Source organism: Callospermophilus lateralis, unplaced genomic scaffold (assembly GCF_048772815.1).
Source record: "Callospermophilus lateralis isolate mCalLat2 unplaced genomic scaffold, mCalLat2.hap1 Scaffold_2226, whole genome shotgun sequence".
Taxonomy (NCBI): Eukaryota; Metazoa; Chordata; class Mammalia; order Rodentia; family Sciuridae; genus Callospermophilus; species Callospermophilus lateralis.
In genome coordinates this window covers 163,527-191,285 of record NW_027513150.1, presented here as the reverse complement: position 1 = coordinate 191,285, position 27,759 = coordinate 163,527, and the positions used below count along the sequence as shown (strand labels likewise).

Sequence of the window (27,759 nt, the reverse complement as noted above, 5' to 3'; positions counted from 1 at the left end):
TGGAACTGGGGGTCGAACCCAGGGCTTTGCAAATGCAAGGCAGACGCTTTGCCACTGAGCTGCATCCCAGCCCCAGGTATCATTTTTAAGAAAAAGATATTACATGCAGTATGATAAACAGGTTAATGTTGTATGACTCTCATACCGAACAAGAATATGAAATGCAAAATAACTAGGTCTCCTACATTAGGAGGACTTTGTCATGGCAGTTGGTTTTGTATCCTGTGGATTGGACGTTCTGAAGACAGAAAGATTCCACAGAACAAAGCTTTAGAATTTCTGCTTTAAATAATTTGTTTTACGTGTGTGTGTGTGTGTGTAGTGAAGTTCTGATTTTATGTGTGTGTGCGTGTGTATATGTATGGAAATTGTAACTGTAATTCTTTCTCCAGTACCACTTGTATTATGTAGTCAGAATTCTATATTATTGGACATTTATGGATCGCCTTTTTGTTTTTGTCATTCTTATCCATTTTCCTTGCTGTCAGTTTTTTGTTTTTTCCTATGAACTTGCTTGTCCAGCTTTGTATTTTCTCATTTGCCTTTTTCCCTAACTTGCTGCTTTAGATTTGTTGTAACAAAAGAACCCAGAAACTGAGGTTAATGGAATGATTTGTAAGAATGAAGGGCTAATGGAACTTAGTAGAAAGGATTTCGCAGCAATTCAGTTTTTCTGATGCTAGGTAGTTCTTTGGTTTGCTGTTGGGTCCTCAACTATCTCCTCAGTATTGATGTTGCAAGAAGCCCAATACTTGGAGATGTTAACTACATTATTAAATATTTTCAGAGCTGGGCTTGACCTCATTTACAAGTTCCTGACAGAGATGGTCCCACATAGGCTATCCTTATAGTGAATCAACCAAACTATTTCAACTCCATTTTAAATGACTTCATTTTTTCCAAGTAAAATTATTTATGATTATATAAATAAAGTAGTTAATTATTAGTGAACAAAATTAAAGGACAGTTGTGTATTTAGAATGAAATTAGTCCTATAAATCACTTTTGCTATATTTTTAAAAAGTTCTTCAAATGTATTAGAATTCAGCAAAACCAAAGTATTATACTTCTATAGCATTTTATATAATTGTCATTATTTATTGAATAATTAAAATTTTTACTACATTCAGTAACTTGGAATTATATGAGTTTTGTTGTTGTTGTTGTTGTTTAACAAGCATTTTTAGGTTGTAGAGTAATGCCAGTGTTGTGTACAATGTTCTGTGTAAGCTCTCTTATTAGGTGATTGATAGGATTTTTCAATTACTGTGCTGCTCTGATAGGCAAGCTAGTTATGGTATAAAATTGTTCCTTGCATTTTCAGATATTCTGTTCCACAGTGAAGAAAGCTATTCTCCCTCTCTGATTTCTTTTAAACTTTCTATGACTATTAAACATTTAATTTAGGCTGCTGATGATTGAAATGTGAATTAATTTCTTCTAATATGACAAATAGAAAAAAGTTCTGGTAAATTGTGAAACATTAGTGATAAGGGACATTATTTTTATTTCTTAGTAAGATTTTTATAAAATTAAAATTAGGCATTCTATTTAATTGGTTAGCATCCGTTTAATTGGGAGCCAGGCATGGTGATGCATGCCTGTAATCCAGTGATTCAGGAGACTGCGGAAGGAAGATCACAAGTTCTAGGCCAATCTCAGCAATTTAGTGAGACCCTAGGCCAGGTAGTGAGACCCTGTCTCAAAATAATAAATAAAAAGGGCCACGTGCAGTGGTGTTTACATGTTTGGCTGTTTTCACTTAGTGTAATGTTTTGAGGTTCAGCCATGGTGTAGCATGTGTCCATGCCTCATTCCCTTTTATGACTGAATAATATTCCAGTGTGTGTATATACAGCAATGTGTTCACACTTTAATTCATTGATCGGCATTTAGATTGTTTCTATGTATTGTCTATTGTGAATAGTGCTGCTTTGAACATTTGTATACAATCATTTGAATACCTGTTTTCATTTCTCTTGGGCATATATTTAGGATTAAGAATTCTGGGTCCTATAGTAATTCCATTTAACATTTTGAAGAATCTCCAAATTGCTTACCATAGTGGCTTTACCATTTTACTGTACCATTTCATTTTACATACCCACTGATAATGCATGATAATTCTAGTTTCTCTGTATCTCAACAAATTTGTTGTCTTTTTTAAAAATCATAGCCATTCTAGTGTGCAAAAAGGGATTTCCCACTGTGGTTTTAATTCTTGTTTTCTTGATGACTAATGACACTGAGTGTCTTTTTTGTATGCTTTTTGGCCATTTGTAGATCTTCAGACTATTCAAGTCCTTTACCTATCTTGTAATTTGGTTGTTAGGAATTTGTTTTACATATTATATATATATATATATATATATATATATATATATATATATATATGCATCAAGCAAGACAGCATGTATGATCATGTACAAGAGAGGAGGAGACAGCAATACACATTTCCAGTGGGATATCTTCCATCTTGTTTTTTTTTTTTTTTTTTTTTTTTAAAGCTTGTTTGGCTCACCAAAATTTAAACTGGAACTTCCTTTGAATAAGCTGTTGGTGAGTTGATTACAGCGTGATGGTGAAGTTTGAGTTTTTTTGTGGTGCAGTGAGTCATTCCATTCTTTGACCAGCTGGTCAAATGGGCACCTGTTGGCCTTTTGGCTTGATCATTACCAATACATATCAGTTTTGGGGGAAAAATGACTTAGTCTTCCATAACAAAAAGCCGTGTCATTTTTCTGTGTGAACACAATAGACATGTGTATGTATTCTACCTAGTAGAAAAGATTTTTATTGTCATATTGACTTCCCTTTTACTTTTTGTGGTAGTTTTCACCAAAATAGAACTTAGGATATTTAATGCCCATTTAGGTACACCTCCTAAAGCTTGGTTAATTTGTTCATGGGTTTTACACTGTTCAAAAGTGCTAAACGTTAAGACTGTTCATAAATTTAGCATTGTTCCAGGGGTAGTTTTTCCTAGGTTGTTTATTTAAATCTATATTCTTTTGTTCTATGTAAAATTCCTTTATCTTACACGAACAATGTAATGCTTGTTTGCAGTTGCTTTCCTCTTTCGGGTTACTGTTTGCTCTGATTTTTATGTAATCTAAATTTTTTTTGTGTAATTATAAGATTTTTTTGTGTGTGTTGATGTGTTTCCCCTTTTAGAGATCATTTTTTAGAGCCTCAAGTTATTTTGATGATTTAGAACTACTCTATATATTATACAAAGTCCTATTTAAAAATTTGACTTTATAAATTGTATTGATTGATTAGATTTTCTGACTTAGAGATTTCTGAAAAACTAACAAGATCTACAGTTTCTTTCTCTAGCCACTCCCTAGCCCCTCAGCAACCCTGGGATTGAGCCCAGAGGCTCATGCATGCTAGGTCTTCTATTTCTTGATATTGCATATACTATAAAATTCCTTGTTGTTTTCTAAGGATTGTTCATTGTGGGGGCTCAGTAATTAGGTTTTATTTATTCCTCAGAGGTCTCAGTTTTATTCAAGTCGGTCTTTCTTTACTAGTTGTTTTCCCCAGGGAAGATAGAAAAAGGAACCAATTATAAATAAAATACTAGTTCAAGAATCAAATTTAATGTGTGAAAAGTGTGTGAGGGAGATGTGGTGGTTGTTGCCATAGGTGTGGTCAATGATCTCAGTTAACTTCCCGCATCATTGATATTTTATTGAGTGCATGTGTATATGTTGATTCCTTGAAAGTTGAATAAATTAGTAGGTGCTCTGAAGATCAAGGTATTAGAAAAGTTGTAAAAACTGCATTAACAAATGTGCACTAGGAGGACATTTTATTTTCTACTAATAGATAAATATTTTTGGTGTGAAATCTTTTATATTTGTCAAACTAATGTTTACTTTTGACTTGCATAAATTCCTTTTTAGTGAACTACATGTCTGAGTATTTCTAATGACTTTCATTTTTCTGCTTCAAACAACCAATACCAATTTTTAAAATAAAGTTTGACAGAAAAAGTTTAATTTGAGATTTATTTTTGTATATGATATTTATTTTTTTGTAAATTAAAAGGATGAAATAATATTTTATATAGGCCTCAAGATTTTAATTTTATGAAAGAAGAGTCTATACTTATTTTTTTTCCTAGGATATGAACTTAAATTGTTTTAATGTTTTAGTTTTCTCTGTCTCACACACCATCATATTTTCTATGCACAGTAGTATTTATTTCGGGATGCATCTTGGTTGAAAAATCCTTTGAACATTATGGGATTATTTTTTTATACTCATAGCCAAATCCCAAACCTAATTTTTTTTTTAAATTCAAAATCTGCTTCATTCTATTCCTATCTCACACCCTAAAAAAATCAGGCCTAACTCTCCTTTAAAGCACTGAGGTGTGGAACAGTTTGACTTCCTTGGGGGAAGTTGTACAAGAGCTTGGTATTATTGGAGTATAAAGGTATAAGCAAGATAGGGCAAGAGATGAAGCTAAAGAAGGTAGGTCTGGGCTCTATCCTGAGGGTCTTGAATTTCATGTTAAGGAGATTTTTATCCTGAAAGTTGTGGGATATGTTGATGGGTTTTAAGACAATGAGTAATATGGTTACATATACATTCATTCATTTAAATTTTTGCATTTAAAAAATTATTTTGAACTGATACTTAAAAAGATTGAGTTTCAGATTGATCCATTTTGCAGCTGTATCGAGGATAGACTTGACGGTAAAACTATTTAGAGGCTGTTGAACTACATTTGAGACAGTGAAATAGTGAAAGTGTGGGGATAATCAAGAAATATAGAGAGGATAAAATCAGAATGTGATTGGTTGGTAAAAGAGAGAACATGGATAGAAGGTTGGTGTTATCACTAAGAGAAAAAGAAGAACAGTCTCAGTTGTTGACTTCAGGCAAGATTGGGAAATCAGTTTGGGATATTTTGTATTAGAAGTTCCTTATGAGACATCTGAGTGGAATTTTTCAAAAATTTTGTGGAGAAAAGTATAACCTATAGTGGCTAACTCAGATTGTAACTCAGTAACTCATCTGTAAATGTTGGTACTGGGGTTGATGTGAAGATTTAGCCTTTTAGTATAAAATACTTTAGAATTTTGTCAGGCTGTAAAAAGTCTTAAAGAATAATTAGCCATTCTTAAAATCATTGTCATGTTGGAATTTAGAAGATTAAAGCTATATAGCAGAAAACTAGAGTAGAGAAATATGCTGGGATCAGATAATGAGGGGCTGTATGTATCACTTAAAAGTAGTATGAATTTTAACCTAAATATAGCAGAAAACTTTTTTTTTTAAGTGTGATATATCTTAACCTCTGAAAGGGTTCTTTCCAAATAATTTATTATTTTTAGGTAGGTATGTGTTACTGTTGTACAAATGAAGCAATAAAACTATCATTTCTTTTAAATGAAGTATTGATTTGATTAAGATTGCTGAATATAAACAGTCTAATTATGGTAGGACTTCTTTGTTTCAAAACAAAAACTAAGATTAGTTAAGATGAGGTAAGAGAGGGTTGTTGTAAAAATGCAGAGATTTCAGAGGAAGGACAGAGAAGTGTAGTAGGGCCTCAGAGAATCTGAAAAGCCATGGGAAATTGATGCCATTCTTTCCACCATTTCTTATCTCATTTCCAATCTCATTTCCATAGTTTTGTATATTAACTTCCTTTATTTACACATCAGTTTGTGTATGAACAAAAATTATAGGATGAATTTTCAAACCTATGCTATATAGTGGAATGGTTTCCCATTAAATACATTTTTTAAAATTTTTTTAAAAGGCAAAAAAAAACCTAATATATAAACAGTGGAAGCAAATCTCATAAAATAAACCACTATCCGGTGGTTCCCAAATTTTGCTGTACACTTGAAGCTCCTGGTAAGCTTTTTAAAAGTTCTTTTTACTGTTCAGAACACACCCCATGCCAAAATCAGAAAGTTTCACTATTTTAAAAAGATTTTCAAAGAGCAGAAAAGTTTAAAACCCATTGATAGAGCCACTTTGCATGATTTTGCAATACTTGAGTGATTATATATTATCATTTCTTATAAGCCAGGTACTTTACTTGGTGTGCTTCTATAAGGATTATTTAATGCCAGAAGGAAAACTGGCTGTATTGGATATAGAGAAAAGTGTCTTGGGCTGCAATTTATCTTGTAGGATGATCATGTGTACTGTAATTTAGAGGTCATTTTAGTGGTGTGGCTGTAATTACATGAGGATCAAATTATGCACTAATTTTAGAATCCTTCATACAAGATATCTCTTCTCTATAACCTTTCTGGACAGCTCTGCTACTTCCTTGTTCCCTACTTTCAAGAGAAGAATCTAATTGATTCACTCCTCTTATCAAAAGAGGGTGAAAACAGATGTCATGGATGGTAGAAGTTGTAAGTACTGGCCAGTTCCCTCAGAAGGAAGTTCTACATACTTTAAAAGTACTTCAGTGTTTCACCTACAGAAGAATGCATGGTAAATATATATATATAATATTAAAACAAGTGAAAAAAAGACCTCTACACCTATCACTTAGATTAAAAACATTCATGTACCAATGCATTAAAATCTTTATCTAATTCCACCCCTAGCACCTGAGCTAACTATAGTTCTGAATTTATCATCACCTTGCTTTTTATACCACATATGTGTACATAAACTATACTTAGTTTTCTGTTTTTGAACTTAGTGGTGTCATTATGTGAAGTCTTCAGTGATTTTCCTTTTGTTCAATATCATTAGAGCATTTTCACTCCTGTGATAGTATTCCCTTATAGAAATTTATCTCAGTGTCCATTCTCATCAGTGAGCATTTAGGTCATTTCCAGTTTTGTTACTGTTACAAATACTTCTACTGTGTTAGGTTTTGTCTGCAAGTGCCAAGGGTTTAGAGTTGGATAGAAATCATGAATCCTGTGTTCCCTTAGTCCTTGAGTACTAGAGAGTGTCTTTGAAAATGAGGTAGAAAGAGGGAGTGAAATCAAAAGCAACCTGGTGAGGCTGGGGTTGTAGCTCATTAGTACAGCAGTTGGCTAGCAGGTATGAGGCACTGGGTTTATAAAAATAACTTAATAAAATGGGAATTGTTTATCTACAACTAAAAAATAAAAAAAATGAAAATAGCAAAACTTGTATTTGTTAATATTATCTACATGGTTTCATTATTTAAATCATCAAACAGACATCCCTGGGAACTATTGATGAACACTGGATACCCATTGACCATTAACATGGATCACTGAACTGAACAGAGGTAGCAGTTCCTTTATTTTTTTTCTATTTTTTTTAGTTGTAGATGAACATAATATCTTTATTTATTTCCTGTGGTGCTGAGGATTAAACCCAGTGCCTCACAACGTGCAAGGCAAGTGCTCTACCACTGAGCCAACCCCAGCCCAGTTCTTGTAATTTTGAGTTGATATTTCCTGCCAAAACTATATGCTTACCAGAAGGAATCACTTATAACCTAGACTTAAAAATTAATAAATAATAAAATAACCTGCATGACAGTGACAGTAGGTGGTATCTGATACCACCTACCTCTGCTTCATTTCACTGTCATGCAGGTTATTTTATTATTCTTTTGGATGTGATTTTTAGTAGGTATATAGTTTTATTATTCTTTTAGAAAATAGTTATTATTGGTGGTGGAATGGCAGTGGCGGGAGAAGACAGCCTGAGACATAAGCATACAAAGACTGAGTACACTATCCCAAGCAGCAATTGTAAATGATATTCTTGCTAGACATTTTCTATCAAGCATCTGAAATGAAACTCTCACATTGATTTGGATTGCTCTAGAGCCAGGAGTACTGGATTCAGTTGACTTCAGGCTAAAAAGAAAACACTCTTGGTTTTCATCATAAACATAGGAACCAATGTGATAGTAAAATGAAATGAGACTCCAATATGAAACTGTAGCCACTGCTTTAGCATTTATCACTTTGTTCCTCACTCTGTCTTGGTATTCTAGTGCTAATATCATTGTATTGATTCATGGAAGAAACTAAAAAGATTGTTTCATGACCTAAGTTTTTTGTTGTATATGTTTATATGTGCATATTAGATACAGAGATCTCTCTCTGCATGCATATATACTTACATGCATCTATATGTATAAAATAAGCAGATGTAAATGGAAAACATAGGCACCATAAAAAATAGTTATAGTAACATATGGAGCCATGATAATATTATCAGTGAATATTCCTTAAAGATATGTAGGGGTAGAAGGCAGTAAAGATCTTTCAAAGAAGAAAAAAATTACCTGTAGTCTCATAATCTACAAGTAATTATTTTTAATAATTTGTTTTAATTTTTAATAGTTTGTTTATATGCACAAATATATTTAAAAACTCCACTTGATTCATTTTATGCAGTTTTGTGCTCTTATTTTACCCAGCTTTATACTGAGAACATTTTCCCACATTAGAATTTTTTGAAAATATTTTTTGACAGCTGCATAACATTACATTGCATTAAGTAATTATAGCCATGTGTAGCCATGGACCTGAATATATCATCTTAGGGTTTTTTTTTTGTTTGTTTGTTTGTTTTTGATTAAAGAAACTATGTAGGAGTTCTGAAGTTCTGAGAAATAATGCCTATAATTAATGCCTAGAGGTGAGACTTGCCTTATCTTTTAAAAAATGAAGTGTAATTTTCCTTTCATGAAAAGAAATAGATATGCTACAATACTACTTTATACTTGCTATTATATCACAAAGTCTTTAATAGCAAATGCTTGCATTGGCATTTTTAATATAAGTTCACCATAATTAGTTCTAGTGTTACCTGGTATATAATGTGTACTTCTGATTTTAGGTGGTAAGAAAATATTTTAGGGCTTAAAAAACTTTGGATAGTATAGTAAGAAAGTTTTTACCTTTTTCAGTTTTCTTTCTACTTATGATAATGAAAATCTGTTTGATGCTTGTCTCTCTTTAACAGTCTTTTACTTTGTCCATTTTTTTTCATAGCCTTCAGCAACCTCTTACTAAAATTTCAATAATAGATTTATCATTTCTTTTATTTTCAACTTATCTCTTAAAAGAAATAACAAGTGATATTAACTTTCAATTAATGCCAGAGATTACATCTCCTTTTAAAATAAATTTAAAGAAAATACACTGTTTAAAATATGTTAAGTAAATGATAATGTATCGTTGACTAGGGTTTGGTACAAATTCTGATGATGACAGACAAATGATAAAAGGTAGAAAACACTGCTGTTTAAAATTTTAAGTTACTTGTAAGTTTTTCCCACTATAAATATGGTTGCAGTGAGCATTTGTATAGCTAATAGGCTAATTATCTTTTTTGTATAAAAGATAATTTTAGACAATATCTTTTGTATAAAGTAGTAGAACAGAACAAGTATGTTTGGAGCTCCTTGTTTTTGTGTGTATTTTCATATAATCTTAAATCTAGAGATTATACTGTGAATCCTCTATTCCCCTATTCTAGTTATAGAATAGTTATTCCCCTAACTCAGCTAATTTCCTCTTCTTTAGACTTGACATGTTCATTTCTTACCCCTCAATATTTAATAAGTTCATTCACAAAGTACCTAGTTTTACAATCTTTACAACCTGAATATTCAATCCAATAGTTATTCTGAAACTGTGAAGTCATCTATATTATTATCATCGTTTTACTTTGGTGATAGTTTAATTTTTTAAAGAAAGTGATCCCAAAGAAAAATTATCATTGATGTTAATGATACTTTTTTCCTGTAGCTTGCCCAGTTTCGACAAAGAAGAGCTCGATTGGATGGACAAAACCCTCATAAGAAGCCAAAAAAGAAGAAAACCTCAAGCAGTAAAAATGATGTTCATGGCTTGAATATTGATCAATCAAAGAGTGAGGAGATGTTCATAAATAGTTCTCAGGGTGTTGGATCAGCCGCAATGCCTGAATCCACAATAATGAGAACTCTAAACAATGAAGAAATGCTTAAGCATGAGCAGGTCTTTTGTGTTGATGTAAGTATTCATCCAGATTTTAAAACATTCTACCTCTAACTAGAAAGTAGTGGCAGTGAAAAGTCATTAACATCCACCTGAGGGAAGCTTGACAAAGTCATTGACTTTTTAGCATCAAGAACTGATGATTCTTTTAAAGAACTTGAACTTTTCTGATGGCATGTTAAGGATTTACTTTTATTTAAAAGAGTTACATCAATTAGAGGAATGGTGTCTTTGATGCTTTTGGCTTACAGATGACATCTACTATATATGTAAAAGTTCTTGGTACTTTTGTATTTATAACAATGCCTTGTGATAAATTTTATATGCATTATTATAAGTCATTATAATTCATAATGAAATGAAATTTTTAAAGATTTGGATAATTTTTACTCGTTTTTTAATAGTATTTTTGTGAATTTTCTATCATTGTTACTAACAGCAATGTCTTAGTAAAGCAGATTTTATTTTTTTGTAAAGTATGATATTTAGCAGGGGAAAAATGTCATAATTGTAATCATGTTTTACTTTTGTTGTAGACAGAAAGTGAGATTTCAACCACAGCAGATGATTGCACTTCGGAGGTAAGACTAACATATCCCAATTAAAAATGTCATAAATAAAATTGATATTTTTTTGAAATTATTGATTGTTTGTGCTTTATTTCTTATAAATTTATATGCTTCTGTATATATTTAATATAATTTAAGGTAACATAATATAATATAAATAGATTGAAAAACTGAAAATTATATTTTACTGCTGTATCTTTTTCCAGTGGTTAGCTAAAGTCTTAACTGTTTGAATTGCTTAATCCTTAATTATATAGCAGCCCTAATTTGGTTTTTAGGAAAGTGAGTCTGAATTTCTAGGATCCATGACCATTTTAAGATAGCCATTTAGCACAGTAAAAATTTTATAATTTGTATGATTTTTATAGTAATGCTTTTTACAAATGTTTGAATACTAGTGTGTGTGTGTGTGTGTGTGTGTATATACACACACACACATACATTTATATATATAAATGTTTATTGGAATTAATGTTGCTGTAGTGTTGTGCGTGTGTGTGTGTGTGCATGTGTGTTACTGGGCATTGAACTCAGGGCCTTGTACATGCTAGGAAAGCACTTTGTCACCAAGCTACATTCCCAGCCATTTTTAAGTTTTTTTTAAGATAGATTCTCACTAAGTTGCCCAGGCTGTCTTTGAACTTGTGATCCTCCTGTCTCAGCTTCCTGAGAAGATGGGATTAATGGTGTGCATCACCATGCCTGACAATGATGATTTTTATTTTAGGTGATAAACTATAAAATAGGCATTGGTCTCTTAAGAAATACCTGCCTTCTTTATATGTTTGCAATAAGTATCACTTTGTTATCTTATTCTTTTTAGATATGATTGTCATTTCTTTGCTCCCAGATTTAGAGTACATGGAAAATTATTCTTTACTCTGAATGTTTAAGCAACTTAGTATATTTCATAAGTCTGAATTTATTGTAGGCTTCTAATAGAAAAACTATGTCCTTTTTTTAAGAGAGAGAGAGAGAGAGAGAGAGAGAGAGAGAGAGAGAGAGAGAATGAATATGATTTTTTTTGTAGATGGACACAACATGATGCCTTTATTTTATTATTATTTTTTAATGTGGTGCTGAAAATCAAACCCAGGTCCTACCCATGCTAGGCAAGCACTCTACCGCTGAGCCACAATCCCAGCTCGAAAAACTATGTTCTTAAATTAACATATTACAGTTTTTATTTTTGTTGTTTGAGTGTGGGTGTGTGTTTGTTACTGGGGATTGAACCCAGGGGCGCTCTACCACTGAGCTACATTCCCAGCTGTTTTTATTTGAAACTGACTTGCTAAGTTGCTCAGGCTAGCCTTGTACTTGCAAACCAGAATTATCTCAACTTTATCCATGGTGTGGTTCTCTGAGGACCTGCCTCTGAACATCTGCCAAGAAAATGCTCCAGCAGAGCAAAATCTTGAAAGTCATTCACAAAGACATTTTTAAAATTTGCCTTGAGCTTTTTTCTGAGCTGGCACAAAATAAAGAAAACTACAGGGAAAAAAGTCAGAGGCGTTCTCTTAAAATCTCTAAAACCTGGAAGCTCTGAGGACTCCCAATAACTACTGATGCCTTTCTGAGCTGTTTGACTATCATACCTCCCAGTCTGGAGGTAAGATCACTTTTCTGTCAAAAATGTCTTTTGCCTGAAGGAGACTCAGGTCTCATCACTGATGAGAGCAAAGATCAGATATCAACTCTGCTTTTGTGGAGTGGAGAAACAGGGCTTTCAGGTTGTATATTGATGAGTATTGTATGCTGTAGCTTGGGGAATTTGGTGGGAAGGCCTGCAACTAACTAAAGATGAGGATGAGAAGAATGAAATGGAGGAGAGTGAGGTGAAGTTTGAGAACTCTTCTGCAAACTTATGAAAAAAATCTTAGATAAGAAGTTGAGAATCTTAGTTATGAAGGTTTTGACAATCCTCCAGTAGGCTGTCTTCAACCTGCTGCATTGTGACTAGCACTCAGGGCTGAACAGCGAACTCAGAGCAGATCATAACAGTCCAGGCACTTCAAGACAACTACAATCGGCAACATGATGGCCAGAAAGTACTTGGAGATAGATCCTAACCAACTCATTGTGGGGCATTATAAATATGTTTAAACTGAATTAGAGGAGAACTAACTGAATATTTGCTATAGAGGTATTAGATATAACTATTATACTGGATAAATAATTTATGTAATACTGATAACATGATATTTGACATGATCTTTGATGATATTTACAAATATTCATTTTATTACACTGTTACTTCAAAATAGAAATTTTAGTGTGTACTACAATCAGAATGTGTCATTTCTGAGTCATGAAAAAGTAATTGAAATTTAGAAGTATTATAATTTGAAAATTATCACAAGTGACTTTATATCTAGAATTAGTATTCCTACAATCTTGTGGTTTTTCACCAATTACAATAATGTGTTAACAAAAGTTGTTTTTTTGCCTTCCATTTAGCTTTATTTCTCAGAGATTATTCTTAGAATAAAAGTAGAGCAATCAAACTGATTTTTTAAAAGTCTCTTAGTTAGGACCCTCCCCCCCCTTTTTTTTATTTGGCAGTTGTGGGTATTGGGCCTTGCACATGCTAGGCAGATGCTCTACAACTGGGCTACATCTTCAGTCCTAGTATTTTTACTTTTTAATGTGTCATGCCTCATACAGACTTAATCCTAACATTCTGACTAGACATTCTGACTAGTCTGTCCTACATATTTCAATGTTAACAATTTCATTCTCCTGGGTTCTATTAACATAGAATTGTGAAGGCTTAAGATATGGGCAGGAATGTGGGCAGGAATGAAGTTGGTTTTTGTACTCTTAGTGGTAAAAAGGCAACTAAATGATTAATTGATAAGAAATTAATTTCCCACTCCTTAAACCCTATGTACATATTCTATCATCCTCCTTTCTCTTACTACAAAATATCTGTTCTACAGACAAGTGGTGATATGTTAAAGAAAGCCCCCACATCTGTCTGGATTGGCATGACTAGCAGTAGTACTATCCCCAGAGGAAAGTTCTTAGGGGAGTGTTCTTTACCTCTTTATTTCCCTTTGCTTGCTTACTAGCCTTTAATTAAATTTATACCAGTAAATGGTTTTATTTGAAAATAAATAAGGCTTAATTTAAAAAATATTTTTAGGTAATTTTAAGGAAGCATTTTGTAAAAGAAGATCTAGTAACTTGAAGCTTTTAGTTATCTTTCTAAAGACTAAATAGGAACTGCACTTAGAACTTCAGTTAACTTAAATGAAAGTGTCTTTTGCATTGTAAGAACTTAGATGTTTGAGGAATGATTGACATTTGATATGCCTCTTAGATACTTCAGTTAAATATAATTACCATATTTGTTTTGCTATTAAGGCATTTTTCCTAGATGTAAAAGATACACAGTTAGTAGAAATATTATTGTTAGGTAAATAAAATTTGGTCTATCATAATATATCAGGAAATTGTTTTTATACAGGTAAATGATTGCTGTAATGTGGTGAAAACAGGAAAGCCTACCAATTTATTAATGGTACAGTTTTCTTTGTACTTCTTCCCTGTGTCTATTTAAAAATTCTACAAAGTCTTATCATGTGTATTTTTGCAGAAATTTAACCTGCAGTTACACCCTACTTTTTTTAACCCTGGTATGGTTTTATGTTAATTAGATTCTCAATTATAACTAGACTGACAACTGGATACATTCCATTTATCTTTAGTTGGAACTATAATCTAATTGCATTAAACAAAAGGGAGGAATTTAAGGTATGAATACAGGCTTGTTTATAGAACTTAAGGGCAGAAATAGAATCAGAACTCTGAGAGAAATTGAAACTAGAGTTTGAAAAGTCATCAAGAATCCAGGAAGAACTTTCAGTCCACATTTTTCTCTGCCTGTCTGCCTGTCTTATTTCTCCTATTTTCTCAGCTTTATAATGTGAAAGGTAAATTCTTTGGCTCATTACCAAAAGTGCACATGACCTATCAGCATGTTGACAGCATGGAAACATGTTGACTGAGATTGTAAGCCTATGAAGTGAGCATAGTTTCCAGAGAACCCCTGTGGGCTGAGGGTACAATAAAGTGTCACTTCAAAATTTAATATTTTAAATATTTTCTTTCTATTTTCAAGTTACAGGCTAGTGAAACTCTACGAAACAGCACTCACAGTAACACAGCTGCAGATTTACTGCAAGCCAAACAACAGATTCTCACTCATCAACAACAGGTTGAAGAACAAGACCATCTATTAGAAGATTATCAAAAAAAGAAAGAAGACTTCAAAATGCAAATTAATTTCTTACAGGAGAAAATTAAAGTATATGAAATGGTATGTGTATCTTAAGGAAGTCAACCTACTTGTAGCAGCTTTGTAATTAACTTTAAAGTTTTTAATGAAGGTGTTTATCTTTTTTTATGCATATGCACCCAAAATTTCATAATTCAGACAAACTCTTTGAGTATATAAAATAATATATTTCAAAAACATTGAGAATTTCATAGTAATAGTTTTAAAGATGATACTACTCATTACTCTGCTCCTTAAAAGTGATCTGCCTATGCTAAACTAAAGTCTCAGGAGAATCTATTTTTATAACTAGGATCTTTATCCTTTTTCCTCCAACTAAATGTATTTCTTCTTATTTTAGCCATGATTATAAAATTCTGAACAAGAAATTTTGTAAATTTAAATTAGAAAAAAATGTGGTTGATTCTTTTTATTCACTTGAGTTATATTCCAGTTTGGGGGAATTATTTAGTCAATAAGTGCTCCTGGTAGGAAATGTATCACATGGATTGTAATCTTTAATCTTAAAAGCAATTCATGCTAGCAGATTCCATTTTTTTTGTTTGTTTTTTTGAGAAGTTAAAGTTTAGATGTGATTATCCTGAAGCTGCCCCATTAACAGGTGCCAGAGTTGAAATTCTGAGCTCCTTGCACTACATTGCACTCTGATCCTTGCCATCTCTGTCCTCTTTTTTGCTCTGTGAGAGCTGAAACAAGGCAGTGTGATCACCGTGTTTGAATGTAGCTGAACATGATTTTACAGTAACTCAAATTTCTTGCCATCACTCTGTGTGTGTCTACAAATGTCTATGAAAGCACCATTGGTATGGATTTGTGGGTTTCAAATAAATTTGAGCAAGTAGGCAAATACAGAATCTGGGAATAATGAAGATGGAGAATACATATAATACAGCATATTTTATAAATTTAGCAGATTCTACAGGAAGTTGAGAAATTACCAAGACAAGAATATTGTTTGGATAACAAAAGCATTAACTAGCACTTATTAAGTACTTACTCTATAACAGGCAGTATTCAAAGCCTCTTACACATATTAATGCATTGAATCATCACTACAACCCCATGAGATAAGGGTACTTTTATCATTTACAAATGATGGTACCAAGACAATGCAAGATGAAGGAACTAATCCAGGTGCAGAAGTGATGTATTGATAGAGCCAAATTTCAAAGCTCAGTTATCTGACTCCAGAGACTCCTCTTTGAAAAATAGGAAATGTACAAATTAAAATTATGAGAAGGGCATGCTTTTCAACTAAGGTAATTTAAAGATTATGCAAGTGTTTACAGAATACCTATTCTGTAGTAACCCTTGCAAAAGATATATGACGGACCTTAAGATGTCCCCTTTCTTCACTGAACCCATGGAGAGGTGTGGCATGTACACAAGTTACCACAAAATAAAAAGTAAGTGCAGGTAACAAGTGTTATGAATGTTTTGACGAGGTCTGATTTATGAGGAAAAGATTCAGGGTAGACATCAGCAGGGAGGTAATATTTGAGATAGATCTATAAATTGGAATAATGTGTTATTTATATTTTGTTTACCCATAAATTGGCATAATATATGGAACATAATATATGGAACAGCTATTCAATACCTATTTGGTAATCAAGAGAATTGTTTATGAATTCATGACAAATAGAGATAGGCAGGATATTCTTTGTGGGGTGTGGAGTGGGCATAAAGACCCAGGCTGAAATGTTGAAAATGTATAGGGAGCAAAAAGTAATTTACTTAGAAAGCAATAGGCTTTGGAAGTGTCTTTCTGGAGGGTAAGAGTAGAAAGACAATCGAGGCCTAAGTTGAAAGTGCCCGGATCTAGGATTTTATTATTTCTTATTGTCACTAGGCAGTATAATTTCAGATAATCTAAAATTTCTGTAATTCATTTTAGTAATGAAAATAAACTGTTTATTTGAATGTTAGCAATAATACTTTTATTGTTCTTATTATTATATTTTAATTTCTCAGTTTTCAAAAAATTTAATCCCTTTGAGAAGTAGTTCTGTCAGAGCAGCTGAAGTAACTATATTGATAGTCAAAGGATCATTATCCTAATCCTCCAAACCTCCTGTGTTATAGTAGTGACAAACAGGAAGTATATTATTCCCCACTCTTTCAGGTGTAGTTCTAAAAATAGAGGTTTCCTTGACTGAAGGGCTCTCAGTTTTGTAACATAGAACAAGTGATTTAAAACCATGTAATTTGAAAAAAGCTAAACAAAGAAAACTGTGAATTTGTGGTGTTTAATAGTTGAATGAAGAATTATGGTTATCATATTAGGTGTTGGACAGTATTGAATTAAGTTATTTTCTTTTATGAGGAGTGTTCCTTTCATCTTATAGAAAATCAGGAAATAAAATTATAACAGATTTTTATATCAATGTTAACATTTTTCAAAACTAGTTATTATTTAACAGTTTAGCTAAAATTGACCATCATGAACTGATTTTACTTTTTTAAAAAATTTGTTAGTTGTAGATGGACAAGATATCTTTATGTATTCATTTATTTTTATGTGGTGCTGAGAATTGAACCCAGTGCCTCATGTGTGTGAGGCAAACACTCTACCTCTGAGACCCAGCCTCAGTCCTGATTTTACATTTTATATAGGTTCCAAATGATTTATAAATTTCTTTCTAGTATATGAATATATTTGTATAAAGCTCAGTAAAAATAAAATACCTTAATTATTTTATTTTAACCTCAAACACATTCTGGGAGATAGAGGAAATTTATCTTTATTGTACAGATAGAAATACCAGGATTAATAGATTACACTAATTTACTAATGTTGCATTCTAGTGTAGAAATTAAGAAGGCTCAGCACTTGATAATAGCATATGATGTAATTGGAAAAGGAATATGTGACACTCAGACAACAGCTCATAGTCTCACTCAAGAGGCTGCACAAGATAACCTTGGTTTATGTAGTGCAAAATTTGGCCTTTATTTGTTAGGCTCAGAAGTCATATTTTTTTTTTCTTGAGCTATATCAGAGGTTAATTAGTTCAAGAGGTTAATGTTTAAGTCTAAATATAAGACTGTGAATTTACAATGAGAAATAATTATCACAAACTTCAGATTTTAAGCTCATTGGATTTTATATTCTTTCTATGGACAGATGAATTTTAAAAGCCAGGTAATAATTTAAAAAGTTGTTTATTAAGTATTAGATGAAAGGGTGTTGGAGGAATCAGATGTTCAGTGGCATGAGGTTGAGATAACTTGTTACATCCATCTCAGAGTAGTAATGTTCATGTCTGTAGACTAAACTTCTTAAATGCTCCTTGCTGTAACTCCCAATATTGTTTTCTGCATTCAGTATGGTTTTTCGAGAGGGATCAGACTTCTCAAAGGTTGATGGTGTGTTGGTCTTCTTCCAAGAACTATACTCAATTGATCAATGCCTACATTTTCTTTGTACATTCATTCAAGGCACCCAGAAGTCCTTGTTTGGCAAGGACTCGTGTCTCCTTAACATAACTTTACTTCCTTACCTATATTTTCATCAGTTATATGGATTTCACTTATTTCCTTGGCTTTGGGACTATAGCTCTTAACTGTTTAATGAATATGCGTTAATATGTCTTGTCTTAGCCTAATCTCCAGTTCCAAAGATAGGAACTGGGGAAAATTATCTGATGGTCTTTTATCTTTCTGTTTGAACTGTGGGTCTAAGCCCAAGTTGGTATGCTGTAAATATACAGTAGTGGTCTTAGGTGTCACTTGATGTTCAGTCACTTAAGCATTGCATATCCCTAAATTTCTGATTCACTTAAAACCCCAGGAATGAAGTTAAGGAAGACTTAAAGGAATCCACTTTAGTTCTTGTTGTTGTTCTCATTTTATAGCACTTGTCCATGAAATACCTTCAAATCACTAGAATCCAGGGGAGGACCGGTATTTATTTATTTTTTGTTTCTTATGAGAATCCAGGGGAGGACCGGTTTTTATATTTTTGTGTCTTCTGAGAGTGTCTAGATAGTATGTAGTACTATAACTAGCCATCAGAAATACTTATATTTAGAATATTGACCAGTTAATAAGAAAAATGAAAATGTGATAGTTTATATAGATATTTTAATCAGACTGGATTTTGTTTTGTTTTGCTTTTTTGGTGGTGCTAGAGATCAAACCCAAGGCCTCACACATGCTAGGCAAATTAGATTGCATTTTTAAATTTAAATATTTAATCACAGCACAATGTAAGATAAATTTCTTCCCAAGAAGGGTAAAACTGTTATATTGTTTGCTCATATGTACTGTCAGGTAGATAAGTCCTAGGTCTTCTTGTACTGGGAAAAATTGGGGGGGGCAGGCCCAACAGTTGTTTTTTATAGAATTTTATAAAAAGGAGACACCCATAAGAAGTTGCCAGAAGCTAAAAATGTCATTCTTATATTTTCATTTTCTTTTCTTTCTAAAGGAACAAGATGAAGTAGAAAAGTCAAATAAAAAAGAATTACAAGAAAAGGAGGCGATCATCCAGGCATTAAATATAAGAATAATAGAAGAAGAAAAAAAGAATCTTGAGCTAAAGGATCAAGTCACAGCCACTGAAAAATTAATGAGAGAATTACAAGAACAAATTGCAAGTATGAAATTAGAGCTGGCTAATTCTAAGCAAAAAGAAAGACAATGTTCTGAAGAAATAAAACAATTAATGGGTACAGTTGAAGACCTTCAGAAAAGACGTCATTACACAGATAGCCAGTTTGAATCTGATGTGGTACAGAAAATGGTGGAACAAGAAATGCAGAAAAGATTAGAACAACTCCGAGCAGAGATGGATGAAATGTATGGGCAGCAGATAGTACAGATGAAACAAGAGTTAATAAAGCAACACATGTCACAGATAGAGGAACTTAAAGCACAACATAAGGAAGAAATTGAGAGTGTCTTAAAATCACATTTAAATATTACAATTAATGAAGATCAAATAAAGTTAATGAACGTGGCAATAAATGAACTGAATATGAAATTACAAGATGCTAATGCGCAAAAGGAAAAACTCCAAGAAGAACTAGGAATAATTTCAGGAGAAAAATCTACTCTGCAGAGACAACTTGATGACCTTTTTGAAGAATTGAACTTTTTAAGGGACCAAATTCAGAGAGCTAGAATGATAATAGCTGAACAAGAAAGTCAACTGAATGAAGCACATAAGTCCCTTAGTACAGTGGAAGCTTTAAAAGCTGAGATAGTTCTGGCATCTGAATCTAGGAAAGAACTAGAGTTAAAACATGAAGCAGAAGTTACAGATTACAAGATAAAACTTGAAATGTTGGAAAAAGGAAAAAATGCTGCATTAGACAGAATGGCTGAATCACAAGAAGCTGAATTAGAGAGGCTGAGAACACAGCTCCTATTTAGTCATGAAGAAGAACTTTCGAAACTAAAAGATGATTTAGAAGTTGAACATCGAATAAATATTGAAAAACTTAAAGATAGCTTAGGCATTCACTATAAACAGAAGATAGATGACTTACAAAATGAAATGAGTCAAAAGATGGAAACAATGCAATTTGAAAAAGATAATTTGATAACTAAGCAGAATCAGTTGGTTTTGGAAATTTCAAAACTAAAAGATTTACAGAAGTCCATCATGGATTCAAAATCAGAAGAAATGACCCTTCAGGTGCATGAACTCCAAAAGGAAATTGAAATATTAAGACAAGAAAAAAAAGAAAAAGGTACGCTTGAACAAGAAGTTCAGGAATTACAACTTAAAATTGGATTATTGGAGAAACAAATAAAGGAAAAAGAGGATGACCTTAAAGAAAAATTTTCACAACTTGAAGCAGAAAATAACATTCTTAATAATGAGAAAAAAGCTTTTGAGGACATGTTGAAAATTTATGTTCCTGCTGAACAAGAAGAAAAATTGATTTTCATTGACTCCAGCAAGTCCATATCCAAAGATTGCAGCTGGCAAAAAGAAATGGAAATGCTTACAAAAGAGAATGAGGCCCTCAAGCAACAGTGTATTCAGCTAAATAAAGAAATTGAAAAGCAAAGAAGTACATTTTCATTTGCTGAAAAAAAATTTGAAGCTAACTATCAAGAGTTACAGGAGGAGTATACTTGCCTTCTCAAGGTAAAAGATGATTTAGAAGACAGTAAAAACAAACAAGAATTAGAGTATAAAAGTAAACTTAAAGCACTTAACGGAGAGCTTCATTTACAAAGAATAAATCCAGCTACAATCAAAGTGAAAAGTGCCATGCTTGATACTGACAAAGCTTTTGTTGCAGAGACATTAGAAATCTGTGAAGTTGTTGAGAAAGATACAACAGAACTTATGGAAAAACTTGAGGTAACCAAGCGAGAAAAGCTAGAATTGTCAGAGAAACTGTCTGATCTCTCTGAACAATTAAAACAGAAACATGGTGAGGTTAATTTTCTCAGTGAAGAAGTCAAATCTTTAAAGCAAGAAAAAGAGAAAATTCTATTGAGGTTTCAAGAGCTAGAACTCCTAATTAACCATCATAGAGCAGAAAATATAAACATGTGTGATGTTCATTTAAGTTCTTTACAAGACGGAATAGTAACTATTATAAACAAGGATTCTCAAGGATCATTATCTAATGTAGATGAAGATTTTGGAGAAGAATCAAAAACAGTAGTGGAAGAGAAAATTTCTTTTGAAAATGTGGCTGTTAGAAGAGAAAGCAAGCAAGAACAGTTATTTTCACCATCAGTAACAAATGAGTCCTCACCTGGGACAGATCAATCAAGTGAAAACGATAAACTCCATCAGGAACTTTATGTACTTAAATCAGAACAGGTATGTTTATTTATTTACATTTGGTATAGCACAGTGAAAATGTATATTTCATGCTAAAAAGAGTTTTCACCTTCTTAAAACAAATTTATAAAAGAAAATGAAAGTGAATCATGTAATTCTCATTTGGATCTATCATTTATCATTTAATTTTCCTATTTTTTTCTTAAACTGCTTTTCTTTTAGCTAATCTACTATATATTCTGCTCAGGAAATAAAGCAATATTTTCTTTGTAAAGACAATAATTTAAATAATATTGTTTAGAATCTCAACTTTACAAAAGTTATTGATTTTATAACTTAGTATTTTGTTGCAATTTCAAAGACTTTTAGAGTTTTTATTTCATACTGGTCTTTTTCAAGGTTCCACAATTGTAAACAAACTCTTGAGTGTTTTAGAACCTTATGCAATTGTTCAATAGTTATAAATTCTTTTTCCTTTTTGCAAGAAAAACACTTAAGCCCTAGAGTTTTTTGAGTCTTATACCTGAGGAGGAAAAAAATAGTATTAATTCTATTAATATTATTAATTCTCTGTACAGCTAAAGAAATAAAACACATAAAATAATAGGTTATTTCCTTTTATGTCAGCTATTCATATTAGAAATAACAGAAAAGTCTGATGTGTATCTTCAGTATGATAATGCTAAATAAACTTTTTATAATTAAAAACATCTTTTAGCTGTAGATGGACATTTTACCTTTATTTTATTTATTTATAATATGGTGCTGAGAATTTAACCCAGTGCTTCACACATGCTAGTCAAGCTCTCTACCACTGAGCCACAACTGTAGCCTGCTAAATAAACTTATGTGCTTCTAAAACTTAGGTAATAAATATCTTTTGCAGATATAAGAGTTTAGTGTTGAAAGAGAGAAGAAGTTAAGGAGTATATATTTCAGTGAGGAAGACAGGTAATAAATGAGAAAATAAGACAGAAATATTGTTAACAGTCTATGAAGAAATAAAACATGGTATTGTGATAAAATAAAACAGGGAAGCTCACAAAAGAAATTGAGAATGATGGGTGGAGGTGGGTGGTGGTCTGGAGCTTGGAGGAATTAACACTTGAACTGAGATTCGAATGAGAGGGAAGAGGCTGCATTATGGAAATTAGAGCAGTTGTACCATGAGTAAATTTGAGGAACCGAATTAAAGGCCTATGTAGTTGAGTTTGAGAAGAGTTTGAAGAAGGAAGAAACTCAATCATAGGGAGCCTTATAGACTTTGTAAGTTTAGATTTTTATCCCTAAGTACAATAGGAAGTAATCGGAAAGTTTTCTGTTTTTATTTCTAATGACAGGTTCATGTTGATGATCTTATCAAATGTGGTCATACTTTACGTTTTTAATAACTTGAATAGACCCAAGAAATTCAAATTGCTTAACTACTATTGCTATGTTAAATATTGCAAATTGTTTTTAAAACTATAAATGGTGGTAATTACTCCTAAAAAATGTCAGACATAATTTAAATTTTATTAAAAAGCATTATTCGAAGAAGACCTGAATTTGAAGCACAATTGTCAAATTGGTGAAATTTTCTTAATAGGAATTTTGTATCTGTATTGAAGATACTTGCAATGGTATTTAGATACTCTCTCCTTTAAATTAAGTAAACAAAGTGAAGAAAAGCAAGTCTGTAAATTGCTCCCATTTATCATTACTAAAATAAACCCCATCATTGATACAGAGGGGGGAGTAAGGTATGTATGCAGGTGGAGGGAAGCTCACAGAAGAAATTGAGCGGTGACTTACATAGTGATACTGTTTACTTGTCTGAAATACTGCAGAGGCAACAAAATACTCCTACTCTCAGTATTAAACTTAGTAATTAGAGCAGATATATCTCACTGAAACCAAAATAAATGTGGCTGTTAAGAATTTTTAACTGGCCAGCTGCAGTGGCAAACGCCTATAATCCCAGCTGAGGGAGGCTGAGGCAGGAGGCTAGTGAGTTCAAAGCCATCCTCAGCAACAGTGCGGCAGTAAGCAACTCAGTGAGACCCTCTCTCTAAATAAAACACAAAATAAGGATGAGATGTGGTTCAGTGGTCGAGTGCCCTGAGTTCAATCCCCAGTACCAAAAAAGAAAAAAGAAAAAGAAAAAAAATAATTTTTAAACTGAAAAGAAAGAAATGAATAGTTTTGGAGTATAATTCCAGATTATCAAAGAGTCTTTTCAACATTGGGGTGCAAGGAATAACGAGTGGCAGGAACATTATAGATATTGGCTAGTTATTGATGCTGAGAGAAGCCATAAATTCAAGTGTGTGTGTTTAAAATTGGAGGTAATTATTGGTATTGGAAGAGATACTGAGCTTAGAAACATCTACTGGAGCTTAGAAACCTCAAGAGAAACCATAATATCAGTTCTGTGAGTGAAGAGACACTACTATATAGGCTAAATAGACAGCTACTATATCCCTAGTACCTAGAATAATGTTTTGCACATGATCAGCAGTTAATAATGTTTTACGAATGGATGAATGAGGGGTGAATAGGGGAAATAAACAAAGCCGCTTTATCAAGAATCAGCTGTGAATCAGGATAGGCCTTCATGTTAGAATGAAAATCAGAATAGCTTGTCACTTGCTATTTAGCATTGTTCTATAAGCCCTAACCATTCCAAAGATAAAAAGATACATGGCATAAATAGAAGTAGATAATTCACAGGTGTAATTAAGAAATTGAGAAAAATAATCTAAGCAAATAAACCAAAAAACCTAATGTAAAATAAATGTCAAAATTAGCCAAAAATATGTAAGACCAATATAAATAAAATTAGAATACTTTAATGAAAAATATTTGAATAAAGGAAAAGTCTCATTTCTGAGTGGGCAATTTTTTATATTATAGAATGTCAGTTATCTCTAGATTTATCCAACTTAAAAAGTTACAGAAATTTGACTTAATTGGTTTATAGTTCATCTGGAAGAGTAAATGCACAAGGAGAGACATGAATATTTTTTTTTAAAAAAGTAGAACGTATGTAACATGATATGTAAAAAATAATTTTTAGGTTTAAATATTATCAATTTAATAAATGAGATATTGAAATGAGTTAAGTATTCAACAGCATAGAAAAGTGTCAAGAATATCTACATTCAAAGGAAGTAGAAGGAAGGAAATAAAGAGCAAAAATAAGAGAACTTGTAATAAACAAGTGGGAAAATTTTTCAAGAACTTTGGAGGTTTATTATTTGAAAAGATTATTTACAGGTATTAGATCTCCGAAAATATGACCAAGGGGGGAAAAACACATAAGCAAAATCAAGAATGAAATAAGGACATAAGTACAGGTACCACAAGAAATTTTAAAAGTCATAAACAATGCTACAAATAATCTCTGCCAATAGATTTGAAAATATAAGCAAACTCTAGATGGTGTTCTGGAAGAATATAAACTACCAGAACTAATGCAAATAGAAATGAATAAGTTCAAATAACCATTAAATAGAAATGAATAAGTCAGTAATCATTAAAGAGTTGAAGTAGTGGTCAGAAGTTTTCCCTTTTGCCTCATCTCAAACCAAAATGCTAGACTTAAGACCATTTTACAAGTAATTCTTATTAACTCTCCAAGAACAAAAGTGTAATTGTTCACTAAAGTAGGATTAAAGAGAGAATGGAAAAAGAAAGGAAAGAAGAAAAACGGAAGAAAGAAAAACCACCCAGTTCACCTTAGAAGGTCAATATTAATATGAAGTCCTGATAGGAATTGTAAAGAAAATAAAATTGTAGAGTAATCTAACTTGTAAGTGTAGTTGCAGAAATTCCAAATAAAATATTAGCAAGTTATACCAAGAGTGGACAAATAGTTAAACATTTGAAAAAAAAATCTGTGACTGTAATCTCTACATTTTTATGTAGCAAGACAAAATCCATGATTATTTTAGTGCATATCAGAAAAAAATACATAAAAAATTTGACAACCCATTTATAAGTTAAAAAAAAGCTTTAGGAAATCAGGATTAGCAGGGAAATTTTCTAGTCATGATGCTGATTTTCATCAAAATGTTGACAGATTATATTTCTGATGGTGAAATTTAGAAGCATTTCCATTAGAATCAAGTATAGGACTAGGATACATACCCATTGTCAACATTACTATTGCAACATGGTTTTGTAGTTCTTAGTGAATGCTTCTCCAGTTCTTGTAATATGACAAGAATAGGAAATGAGAAAAAATATGAACAGATCAGGCAAAACTTTAAACCCAAGATAATAAGATGTTTTGAGTTTTTGTTAAGAAAATTATAAAATATTGAAGGACACAAAGACCTGACTGTGTGCTAATGCATATCATATCCATAATGGAAAGATACAAAGAAAAATATCAGTTCTCTCCTAATTAATCATTCTAGTCAAAATTACAATAAGGTTTCTTAATGAATGTGGAATACTGATTCTAAAATTGATATAGAAGAGTAAATAGCCAAGAATACTCAAGACAATCTTAAAAAGTATGTATTTGTTATCAGAACTTATTACAAAATCATTATAAACAATATGGTTTAATGCCAGGATGGTTAAGTAGATCAGTAGAATATAATGAAAAGCCCAGAACAGATCTGTATCTTGTAAAAATTTAGCAAGAAGGCCCTACAAATCAATGAATCACTTAGTGAATCTCTACTACATTCCAGGCACTGTTCAAGTCATTCATAATTTAACAGTGAATAAAAATGGTCAAGGAAGAATAAAGTTTACTTTTTAGGGTTTAAATGAACATTAGAAAATACAGACAAGTATTTCTGGTGGTCTTAAGTGCTATGAATAAAATTACAGTATGATAAGAAGAATAAGATCTCCCTAAGTGTAGGGCTTTTTTTGCATAGGGTAGGTCAAGGAAGACTACTTTGGTGAGATGATATTTGAGCAGAGACAGAGGAAATCAAAAAATAAACCAAAATAGCAGAAGAAGCTTAGAGTATTCAAAATTGTTTGGGAGGATAAAAAACAAAATTTTTTTGAGCACAATTGATTTTTGATACTAGAGGTTAGAAGTTAGGGAACTAGATCATTGTCGCTTTAGGGAAAAAAATCAGGTTGGTTAAAAATGTACACATAAGAAGAAAATAGAATCTTAAGATAGGGAAAACTTTTAATAAAGACAAAGCATGGGAAAAGATTTAAAATTTTTATTCTATCTTTTAAAAACAATAATGTAAAACAGATTTGAGGACTGGGACTAGATATTTGCCATGAATGTAAGTTGCAAACAAAAGCTATCAAGAATATAGTAAGAACAATTAATGTAACAAGAGGTCCAAAAACAAAATAATAATGGGCAAAAGATGTGAAAGACATGTGCCTGAATAGGAAATCAAAGTATCTAATAAACATGAAAATATTCTTTCAACCTTACTATTCAGTGTAAAAATAAAATAACATTTTATACCCATTAGATTGGTGAAGTTAGTCTGATATAAAGAATGGTGAGGATGTGAGTATATAAGTACTCAACCTTCTGGTAGCATTGTAAATTAGTACTGTAATATAAAAATAATTTGATCAAATCTAGCACAGTTAAAAATGCACTATCTGTGACCTAGCAGTTATATTTCTAAGTAGTTCTCAAAGTGGGGTTCCTGACCAGAAGCACAGCATTACTTGGTAACGGGTTAGAATTCAAAGCTCTTTGACCTCTCCTGGATCAGAAACTGTGGGGATGGGGTTAGGTTCCTAAAGTAACCTGTTTGTGTAAGTCCATAAAAAAACAAAATATACAGTGCATTGAGAATGCAAAATGTATTGTAATGAGAAGTGATAATGTAAGAATTGGACTGGATTTGTACCAAACTATGATTATGGTTGCCTGTGAGAAAGGAGTGATGAGAACATAGAAGTTTATGGGGAGTACAGGGAATGAAAAAAATAGAGAAAATGTTATAGTACTTGTTAATTTGGGTTTTGAGTTTATTGCTTGCATTTTTCTATATTTAAAATAGTATTTTAAATCCAGGCATGGTGGTGCATGCCTGTAATTCCAGCTATTTGGGAGGCTAAGGCAGAGGAGGGTTCTAAGTTCAAGACCAACCTTGGCAACTTGTTGAGACCTTGCCTCAAAAAGGGCTGGGGTTGGGATTGTGGGTCAGTGGCAGAGCGTTTGTCTCACATATGTGAAGC

The 27,759-nt window shown here is 32.2% G+C and overlaps 1 protein-coding gene across 1 annotated transcript in view; it reads left to right on the top strand.

Moving 5' to 3' along the window:
• The window catches only part of LOC143389356 (A-kinase anchor protein 9-like), a 72,362-nt gene that overhangs the window by 12,046 nt on the left and 32,557 nt on the right, over positions 1–27,759 (top strand). The window contains exons 3-6 of the mRNA XM_077108230.1: positions 9,738–9,983; positions 10,505–10,549; positions 14,661–14,858; positions 19,270–21,630. Coding sequence (XP_076964345.1) covers positions 9,738–9,983; positions 10,505–10,549; positions 14,661–14,858; positions 19,270–21,630 — 2,850 coding nt within the window. The remainder of the gene's footprint in view (positions 1–9,737; positions 9,984–10,504; positions 10,550–14,660; positions 14,859–19,269; positions 21,631–27,759) is intronic.